This window comes from Pelecanus crispus, chromosome 2, assembly GCF_030463565.1.
Source record: "Pelecanus crispus isolate bPelCri1 chromosome 2, bPelCri1.pri, whole genome shotgun sequence".
Taxonomy (NCBI): Eukaryota; Metazoa; Chordata; class Aves; order Pelecaniformes; family Pelecanidae; genus Pelecanus; species Pelecanus crispus.
This window is the reverse complement of record NC_134644.1, coordinates 139,900,368-139,911,509: the sequence shown is the minus strand read 5'-3', so window position 1 is coordinate 139,911,509 and position 11,142 is coordinate 139,900,368. Positions and strand designations below refer to the sequence as shown.

The 11,142-nt window shown below is 40.8% G+C and overlaps 1 protein-coding gene across 2 annotated transcripts; it reads right to left on the bottom strand.

Annotated features, from left to right (window-relative positions):
• Positions 1 to 2,078: 2,078 nt before the first annotated feature.
• GDAP1 (ganglioside induced differentiation associated protein 1) lies at positions 2,079 to 10,881 on the bottom strand. Of its 2 annotated transcripts, XM_075705674.1 has the most exons (6): positions 10,831 to 10,881; positions 10,428 to 10,620; positions 9,010 to 9,183; positions 5,366 to 5,460; positions 4,788 to 4,902; positions 2,079 to 2,461 (listed from the first exon to the last, which is right to left on the bottom strand). In XM_075705674.1, exons 1-6 carry the CDS (start codon positions 10,879 to 10,881, stop codon positions 2,079 to 2,081), a joined length of 1,011 nt encoding a protein of 336 aa, XP_075561789.1. The 2 variants fall into 2 exon arrangements, with proteins under 2 accessions (XP_075561789.1, XP_075561790.1); XM_075705675.1 differs by lacking the exon at positions 9,010 to 9,183 and having other exon boundaries at positions 10,831 to 10,866.
• Between the last annotated feature and the right edge of the window lie 261 nt (positions 10,882 to 11,142).

Here is an 11,142-nt window from a genome sequence, read left to right as displayed (position 1 = left end):
TGAATTTTACCTTGACTTGATCAGATTACATTTTACAGATGGCCTGACAGAAATACATGCCAGGGAAGCATTAAGTTACTCTGTGTTTATTAACTTAGTGGAATTTGTTGGTTACAAGTAAATGCAGATGAACTGCAATATACAAACAAACTCAGTTAAAGCTGCCAGCACATTAATAGTATTGTTGGATTAAACTTACTCTAGAGATGATAAATCTTTTCTAAACAGAGTACATTTAATTCAACAAGTTCTCGAGAACAACTGGGTCATGAAATAGAATTATAAAACTGTCTTTTTGACAAATAAAAAAAAAAAGCATTGTTTCCTAGGTAAGATGTTTCTTATTACTGAAAAGGAGCAATGAGATTTAGTTCTTCTTTTGCTAGACAACTAGCACAATATTAAATTATAAACAGGAATATTCAACAATGTTATCCATTTTGATATCTGCTAGATGGTGAGACTGCCCAGACAGAAACTGCCTCAGTTCTCTCCAGCAAACTTGAGAGAGGATGTTCTCGATGCTCAAAAGCAATTGTGCAGAGAGACCACAGCCACCAGCACTGGATCTAAAACGTACTTAGGCCTGTTAGCGCTGGTTGTTGATAGGCAAACATTTAAAGCTACGTTTTGCTTGTTGCAGTTATCTACAACTTGTAAACAAAACTCTGAGGCTTTCAGACATTCATCACGAATACAAAAATCTTACTAAACTGTCATGAGAATTTTCTGCCCTTCGCAATTGCCTTCTTGCTGCACAATGACTCAAAGTCTACTTTCAGGTAAATGTGCATTTCTCATTGAAACAGGAGCTCAGTTCAAACTTAATAAAACCCTCAGCATCTGCTGAGTAGTGGGAAGTAATCGAAGTGTTTTTCTACACCTTTCCTACATGCTGCAAGAGTGCAGCTTTGCAAAAAATCCACAGTACAAATCATCCATCCCCAAACTGACCTGTATTTTTCACTTACCACCAATATGACACCTCTCCATAAGTAAACAGATCGCTAAATTACAGTTTCACCTTCAATCTAGGCTACCTAAGCAGATTGAAAGATAGCGAACTACTTTAAATTACTTTTACAAAATGCATTGCTGTGCACACCTTTTCTAGTTGGCTGTGACACATTGTGAGCAAACATTTCATAGAGGCACATGCAATTGCTAACATAGCCAAGTAGTGTGCAAAGAATAGCCAGTGCTCAGAGTGGAAACAAGAAAGGGTACATGGGACACTAATATGGAGACAACTGCATGAAGCCATCCCAATGAAAGCAGGAAATGTGCACCGAGATAGTTTGGTTTGACTCAGCCAGGGCTTGCAGCTGAGCTGAGTACCTGGCTGGGCCAAAGGCTACCCAAAAGGCTTTCAAAAGACAAGTGTCAGGTTTTTCACTCCCATTTGTATTTCAGCAGAAGTCTAGCATCTGTTGACCGCTGCTGCCTCTGGAGAATTTCGCTCGTGTGGCCCGCAAATCACTGATGTTCATATGTGTTTCTGTACTGCTGTATGAACATACAGTGACAGAATTCATTCCACAAGACTACTTTTTAACACATTCCTAAAGGTCCAACTGCAAATCAATAGACATTAATCAGTACAGAGACACTCTCTCCTGTACACAACAGGCACAGGGCCTATGTTCCACTTAAACCCTACTCCGAGCATTTAAAATACTACCTTTCAGTATTTCAACAATGCTGGTTTTTGCACAGTAATGCATTTCACCCACAGTGAAAAGCTGTCACATTGCTGCATATCTATTAAATAAAAGCATTATAATTAGGTCAGCTACTGGGTAAAGGAGACAATAACCACTTTAATAAAGCACTGTCACAGCGCTTGCAGGTCCTCGTCTGAAAGGAAAGTCTCTTATTTCCTTTGTTGTCCCCCCAACATATATTTTCTACAAATGTCTTGATATTGCCAATCCAATTATACAACAGCAGGAGACAATTACTGTGTGACAATGTTCTAATTCACAGATATAACCTTTCTTCTATGTTTCTGTTTTATTGGGGATATTTTCCTTGCGGGGGTAGAGATGCCCTCCACTCACCACCAGGGACAGATGGGTCTAAAAATAATTCTGCATGGTTCTAATTGATAACATCGTGTTGGCAAACCTCTTCCGAAGACACATGAAAGCAAGATAACCCATTCCCGCCAGCATGCTGACCAGCAGGGTGGTGCCAAGAACCCTGGGTGCCCTTTTCTTGGCCACACGAAACGCCGTTGGCAGAACGGCTGAGATTAATATATTGTTGACGTGTCCTAAAACTTTGTAAAATGCTTTTCTCTTCACGACACGCTCATAATAGGCTTCCAAGTTGGGCCGCTTTCCGTTTCCCCAGTTTCTTCTTGCTAATCCCAGAAACTTCAGGCGATGTAATGTTACAGCAAGTGATACATCTGCCAGACTGAAGAAATCACCACAGAGCCAAGGCTGATTTTCATCTTCTAAGCAGAGATAAAACATAAAGAATTAGGAGCTAATGGAATACAAGCACACATAGAAGCCTCCATGGGCTAACATTTAGTTTAGCACTATTTCAAAATGCTGTCTAATAAACACTGCCACCACTTCAGCTAAGATATGACTTTAATCAATGAACATTTTACTAATCCCTGTCCATTCTTCACACAATATTGTCAAGTCTTAGGCTCAGCAGCCTGGCCTACATTTGTTAAGGAAAAAAGAGCCACATTCCAGGTTCATAAATTATAACCCACAGTAAACACTTATCTTTCTCAACTACATTTCTCAAATCTGGATTAAATTAAACAGGAGTGGAAAGGAGGAAGGCTGTTTAGCTTTCACTGAAAAGCTACCACTTGCCTGAAGAATTTATCATCTTGTCTGTGTCACTCAGCTCTATGGCATTCACTCAAGAACCGTTAATTTGCTGGAGACTTTCAAGTCAAAAAGAAATGGATCAGATGACTGACTTGCACCAAACACACCAGCTCAGTGAGAAGACACAGTTTGTCCACCTGTCCTTCCTTTGTGCCTCCTAGAACCCAAACCATGGGGGTTTTACACTGAGAAGTTTGAGAAGCGATGGATATTCACACTGCCCACCATTAGTCAGGAGCACAGATGGAGACCCCAGGCTCCCTCTCCAAAGGAAAGGGGTGAATCTTGGTTGGCTCAGAGCCTGGGATGGCTCAGAGCAGGCACTGCCAGGCAGCATCACACCTCTAACTTCAGTGATCTGAACCACCACCACCTGAAAGGACTGACCTGTACTGACTACACCAAGAGCTTTTGAAACCCAGGATATGAAATGTGGTAGTTAGCATAGCTGCTAGCGTGAGTACTCTGCTCTAGCCTAGATCTCAAACAGGACTATGCCATTCCCTCCTCATTTGCAACCTTTTGCAGTCTTCCCACACAACAGGCACACAAAACTGCTGCCATGAACATCCAGCAGCACCTCTGTGGAAACACAGAAATTTTGCAATGTCCCTTTCAACTCATTTGCCACCAGAGGAAAGCAACAGTTTGGCACACTGCTGTTACCAGTCCATTTCAACTGGTTATGCAGGTCTGGAAGAAAGGCATCTGCAGAGAACAAGTGTACCCTATGTTGCTGAAAGGATACCTAGGGATTCATCCAGTGCATTAAGTAAGATGATGGAAAGGAAGACCAAAGAAGCTAGCCTTTATGAAAGAAAGATGCCTGCAGTGGCAGCAGCAGTAAGTGAATGAGGGATTTGAGCAGTAGCAAGAGAACCAGAAGCTCAGAGGTTGACCAGAACCTGGAGAAGCATTGTTCACAAACCTCAAAAATGTGAATACCTCAGACAAAATTCCGAGAGGCAAGTAACAGCCATATGTTTTCCTAAATCCTGTGGTCCTAGTGGTTTTCATAAGCTCATCAATATTGTATGAGTTGACTCCTTCAAAAGGCTATTTAGCACAGAAAGCAAAGGGTCTGCTGGAAATGGTGACAGTTTGCTGAACAAAATCCTACCATCCTTTATAAGTTAAAACATTTTCTGTGACTTTTGCTGTTGAGTCAGTAGAAAATTTAACCTAGATTTCCAATCACCGATTCAAATCTACTGTCTTGATAGTAACTGATAATTATTACAACAGCTATTTATAGAGCCAAAAGCAAAGAGTCATTGATTTGAGCAGATGCAGTCGATATTGACTGATGCTTCACGCAGCTCCCAGTGAAGTCAGAAGAAGGATTCCTATTAGCACCACTGGGAATTGGACCAGACTCTGAATAAGCAGAAGACTAATCCCATTTAAACAAAATTCAACATTCATTTGGGTGGACGGCGGGTAAACACCACTGCTTTCAAAGAGGGTGGGGGAGGAGGGCTGCTTAATGATTATCCAGATTGCTAATTCTACATATACCGCAAATATCAGCACAGTGTTTACACCAGATTGTGATAAACCTGTGTTAAACATTAAGGTTGTGATCATTATAGTGAACTGAGGCCTACAATTACAACATTAAGAATAACATTCTGTAGTTAAGGTTTTTCCTATTTTGTTGATAAAATACTGCAAAATTGTGCAGCTAATTATGCTATGCTGAAAATGTGATCAAGCACTCTTGTAAGGCAGTGAGAACTCACTGACAGCCGCAGAAAACTAAACTAGTATTTAAAACAGTATTGATCCCTTCTGTGTTGTTAGATCAGTATATTCTAAAAGTATCAAATCGGATACATTAAAACCAGTTCTATAATGGTGCTGTCAACAAGTTTAGTCAGTTTCCCCAAACATAAGCATCAACAGGATTTAGCGAGAATAATTCCTTACCTGGTGTTTCCTCATTTCGCCGCTGCAATTCAGTCTCAACCTGATCCAAAACTTTTTCCAGTTCATCCAGTATTTTCTTTAGGTATTTTATATTATCATGATCCAGTAGCTTAGACTAAACATATATGAGGGTTAGTGTTTTAATCATTGTACAGAGTTTACACTTTCATCAGAGAAACTTTTACTTAGATACTACAGTGCTTATTCATCAAATACAATTTTTTCCTCCACATAGTCAGCTGGATAGCATTTGGATACTGGTGACAATTCAGATAACAGAAGAACAACATTAGAAAAGCTAGGTACCAAGGTTTGCCTCACCCTGCAGGGTGCTCAAGAGCCCAACACCAGCACTGATGTGTACTGACCTTTGAAGTCAGTGGGACCAGCCCAATACTTCAGCACACACTTGAAGTGTGTAGCTGATCTCGGCGACAGACTGCTTCATGCCTTGTAGGGTTAAACCACTGCATGACATTACTGGTAATGACAGGTGAAACAAATGTTTACATCATGACAGAAATAATCTGACACTAACGAGCTCATAATAAAGGGGGGAGTACAAAGAGTTTTCTTACTTTAAGGCGCTTCTGTTTTGCTATATAGGCATCTTGAAGGTCTGGATTTTCTTCCGCAAGTTTCTTCAACTCTGATTCTGTGTTACTTATTTGGCCTGATACAAAAAACCAAAGGAATGACATTAGATATCCAAATGTACCCATAATGCAATCCACAAGAACTAATCAATAGTTTGTGTACAAATATCACACTGAAGAAATGGGAGGTGGTACTTCAGTGAAGCATCACGACCAAGTTGGGATTCAAAAACATCATGTTTTGGAAAACTTAACGGCTGCATAAATTGACCCCACCACACCTTCTGCTCATAGGTTTGCAATGAACTCTATAAAGTGGTGATCTGCCAGGCAAGATGAGGAATTCTTGTTAACATTTTTCTCTTACTTAGATAAAACCATTTTGCTGTCAAAAACTGTGCTTAATCCATGAAATTCTAATATAAATACCTTAGGTCTCTGATGTTTTTGTACCTCAGTTCCTGGGTTCCTAACATACTTTTCACACTATGAAAATGTAGATAGGCCTATATTGAGATTTTCTGTAGGTCACATGCATAATTCCACAGCAAAAGCCTAAATACCACTGAAATATGGAACTAAGGTGATTTCAGTATGCTAAAATGTGACACCAAAATCTGTGATCCCTTTTGGAAATGCTCATTAGGTCGTATATGGATGTCCTAGAAAAACTTTCATTACATGACTTAAGGAATAATGTGAAAAATTTAAGATAATTATGCTGATTTCTACTACATGTGTATAGCCTTTTCTCTCCATAAAATGGGGCTTTACTTGAAAATGCCATACGTACAGACCCAGAATACCAAAAGATAGTGAATAATAAGTTATCTTCTAAAAATAAATATTTCTAGTAATAAACTGAGAACAAAAGAATAATTATACGGCATGAATCACCTCTCACTTGTACTTGATAATTCACAGTAGTTCCAAGTAAGTCTTATAAATTAAACTGATAAAAAATTCTTGCTAGAGAATAATGAACTCACTGTTTTATATATTCTTTGTTTCAACCTGACATGACTGTGAGAGTCATCTTTCAACACAGCATATGAAGAAACTGAAGGATGTAATCACACAACTAAAATCTTACATATGCATTAATTACTTAATTGGATTTGGTATGCATAAACATAATACATAACTGGCTGGTGGTTTATTATATCTAGCACTCTGAAAAAGATCAGCTTTTCAAAGCTGAAAACTAAACCATCTGGGAGAAGTTTGAACAAGCAAAGGAATTGTTTAGGAACATCCACAAGCTATTCAAAAAAATGCCTCAAATCAAGAAAGCAGGCTATGCTTTAAGTATAAAAAGATAAGAAAACATTGCAATTTAGACAAGTAGTAATTTTAGCTCTACTAATACAAACGTGTGTGTGTAAACTGAAAACAATTTATACCAAATAGAAGCTAGAGGGGAAGAATACATGTGGTCAGCAGAACACAAGACAACATTGTAAAGTGAATCGTAATAAAAGCACTGACTATTACCATGTGAAAACAGAAAAACTATCAATAACGCCTATGAGTAAAGTACAATTGTTCAATAAACAGTCAGCATTCACATTTAGGGGGAAATAAAAACCAGACAGTACACTGATGTAAGAGAATAATTCATGTGACTTGAGTAAAAATGGAATGCTAATTACTTTTGTTGAAATTACCCATTCTAAAACTCTCCAGATACTTTTTATAAATAATTTATTTTTAAATAACCATTGATCATTGGACCAGCAACACTGACTTCTAATTACTTTTCAAGAAGTTTCCAGCAGACAGAAATAAAACTAATTCTGTGCTGCTGTTTTATAAAGGATAACTCATGCAACTATAAGGAAAACTAACTGCCCAACTTCACTTCTGACAACATAATAGCATGGCTAATAAGAGAATTGACTTGCCAAAAATTTTGAGGAGGAGGATAACAGAGTTTGTTGGAAACAGAACTTCTCAAATTAACATAGTATCACCTTTTATGATACTAAGAATTTGCTAATAGTATATTTGTATTACATTTCAAAGTCTCTGCAGTATTTTACTTTGTTCTACGGAGCATTCTAAAATATCATACAAAAAAATCAACATGATATAAAGCACTGACATTGACAAAACAAATCAGAGATCTCAGAACATAATTGTAAACAGAGAATCGTCATCCAGCCATGTTCTCAAGATTTGATCCTTCTCCTAGAACTATTTAGTTCTTCCATAATACTTAGAAGGAAACATAAAAGCATTAATTAAAGTTTTCCATGGTACAAAGACTAGAAAGGACATAAATCAAGAAAAAACTTGGCACTGATACCCCGTGGTCTGGACTGTTTGACAAACTGGGCCTAAGCAACTAATCCATGTTTCAACCCAGTCCAATGTAAAATATAAATTGAAGCAAAAGATACAGGCTGTGTTTCTTGGCAAGAGGGCTGTAAGTTTGCAAGCAGTTCTGAAAAGCTAGACTGAGGTCATGATCCATGACTAGCTGATCAAGGATTCCCAGTGCAGTTCTGTGGCTGACAGTAACGCTGGAGTTCTTGAACATACATACAGTGAAAAAAACCAAGAAAAAAGAATTAAATATTTATCTCCCTATCTGATACCAAAGCGAACAGAATCTCCTATCCAGTTCTGGCATCCAAACCCGGGGGGGAAGCTATGAGAACTGAAAGATTATTTGCTGAGGATTTTTCTGAATATCACTGATCGTTCTTTAAACTATTTCTGCAAACTACTGGATTTGAAACAGGAGTTCATTTCAGGAGGTTCGCTGTTATAAAGGGGACTGGGCAGCACAATCTACAGTTATTTCCTCTGCCCTTAACATATATTTTCATGGGAAACTTGTATGTATATAAAAGTCCATCAGGTAAAATACAAATCCCAAGGAAGTCAAAGGACATTTTACCATTGATTCTACCAGACCACCGGTTCTTCCTTTATCCTGATTCTATATTATTGCATTATTTGCACACAGGATTTTGGTTTAAATTGTGCTTTAACAATTTCCATTGGTCTGATGAACCCAAGCTGCTTACTTCTTCACACTTTTTTTTCCTCCCTACTCCCAGCACCAAGCTGACACCAGTACATTCCCCAGACAAAAAGGGCCTGATAATTCTCTTGTAATAATATTAGATAAACACACTCTGTTTCATTGGGGCTAATACACATTTGCACTACTTTGAGAGGAAAGCAATTGCTTTAAGAGGTAAACTCATTATGAGTTTACAATCACAAAAAAACGGGTTTCTTTCAGTGCAGTGGTTTGATGTGAGCTGTAATATCGAGCTGCTCCCTAGAAATTGCTTTATAAGCATGAACAGCAAGATCAGAAAATAAAATACTCACAGCTGTCACAGCTGCCGTTTTCTGTTACGCACAAGAAGCACATTTTCAATCACTAGGAAAATTAATTCCACAGACACCTCAAAAATGACACTTCCTCTTTCCCATTTTCAAATCACAACAGACTACAAAATCAATAAAAAGTATATGCGCAAATTATCAAGGACTGAAATTGGAAATCTGTGCTCGATATATTCTGCTTAAGGGCACAGAAGACACAAGATGAATGTAATGCAATACCCTAGTAACTGATAGGCATTCAGAGCTATACCAGTACATACTACGAATTCTGCTGGTAGCATAGGCTGGAATCATGGAGTCCACTGTTAACTCGGGGTGCAGGATGCAGCCATGCGTGTAGGCATCCATAGGCAAGGAGTCCAAAAGCTCTCTATAGTGTTGCACCCTTGGATAATACATGCTCCCTTCTTCTGGCATTAATCTTGGTACTTCCTCTGCAATACAAAGTTAAAAATAAAGTTAAGAAAAGAACAACCATGTAACTGATCAAAAGCAGTATTTCCAAAGTTACTTCAGTTATGTCCAACTGGCACAGATGACACAGCCGCAGTTAAGAAAGCTTCACTTGTTCCCCACCGTAACTCAACAGTGTCATCGCAGGTCAGAGAAATGTCTATACACATACTTCATTTTAAAATGTTTGAATAATTCCAATTCCTATGCAGCAGCCCCCATAAATACGTATTTAAGAGGCCTTTGAATCAGAAAAACAGATTCAGCATCTATTAGGAATGGGTGACCATGTCACACAACCCTTTTGCCCTCTCACAGAAGGGCACAACTGAGGTTCTAGCAAGTTGTTATGGCTGAAATATTACTACAGCAGCTGCAATGCTGTAAAAATTACGGTACAGGAATCCTACTCAAAGCATGATTAGAAGTATTCCTGCACACCACTGAGTTTTACCCTGTCCTCGATTTATGTTACCCCCTACCTGGGCCATGACTCCTCATTTGATGAAAATGCCAGCATTAGTACATATTATGTTCACCTAACAATGAAGTTTTCTTCATGCCTTGGAAATCATAGAGCTAAACCCCTGAAACACAAAATGCTGCCCCTTCACACCTAAAAAAATACAACTCTACATTTCCGTCAAAAATTGAGGTAGTCTGTTTTCTGGCAACACAGACACAAAGACTTTCAAAAGCTTGCATACGATCATTGAATTTTTTTCTTCCTATTTTTTTACCTCTTCACTCTATTTTGGCTCCACAAATAATTTACTCATTCTACTTCCTTTTTCCACCCAAGATTATTCTGGAATTAAGCATCTTTCTTTTTTTTCTTGCGGAGAAGCAGAACTTGCCCAACAACAGCAGTTGTGCAGCGCTCTGTTCAAGGCATTACTCTTTGCGGCAGTCGCGCCGCAGGGTTGGCACAGCGCGGTGCTGCCATTACTGACTTCTCCACCCTTCCTGAAGGGGTAAGGAGGCCGGGGGCAGGTTTTTACTTAGAGCTGCTTGTAAAGGTGCTGGAAGGCCTTCAGTTCGTTTTAAAGGAATGAGTTTTCACCCCGTACCACCAAACATTAGGAGAGCCCATTTACTTGTGAGACCAGAAACGTTTTGCGGTCCTGAACGAACCAACACGTAGCGATACGGAGCTGACCCCAACACTGCTGTACGCTACGGGTACGCGGGGAAGGATTTCACACCGAAACGCCTACGGGATTACCATCTACGAACGTTGCTTCAAGATAATCGATAATCTGCGTTGCCTCACAAATGATGTTTTCCCCATGGATCAGGACGGGCACTTCTCCAGAGGAATTCAAGCGCATGAACCACGGTTCGTTGTGCTCGCTCAGCGGCAGGTTCACATCGCGCTCTTCGCACTTCAGGGCTTTTTCGGCTATTGCCAAGCGCACCTGCAACGGCATCACGGGGGTTACCCCAGGGGAAGCGCTCTCCGGACAGCCCAGCCCGGCCCGCGGAGCCAGCTCGGCCCGGCACCCGCTCCCCACCCGGCCCCGCCGCGGGTGCAGGCCCCCCGCCACCCAGGCAGGGGCTGCCGGCACCGCCCCAACCCGCACCCCGGGAGCAGCCATCGCGGAGCCCGCAGCCCCGCCGGCCCCTACCTTCTGCGAGGAGAAGGACTGCGTCCAGTGGTACAGCACCAGCGGCGCCATGCCCGGCACCAGGGATGGGACACGGCACGGCACGGCGATGCTCTGCGCCGGGCGGGGCAGGCGGCCTGCGCGGGCGCGTAGCTGCGGCCGTGCCCGCCCCGCCTCGGCCTGCTCTTTGGAAATGTAAAGAAGGGGATGCTCCGAGGGGTGCGGGGGACACCCCGCTTCTTCCCGCCAGCCTGCCCCCGCGCTGCGCAGAGGACGGCCCTTCCTAAAGGGAAAGCGCCTGCAAAACCGTCTGCAGCATCCCCCAGGGCATGA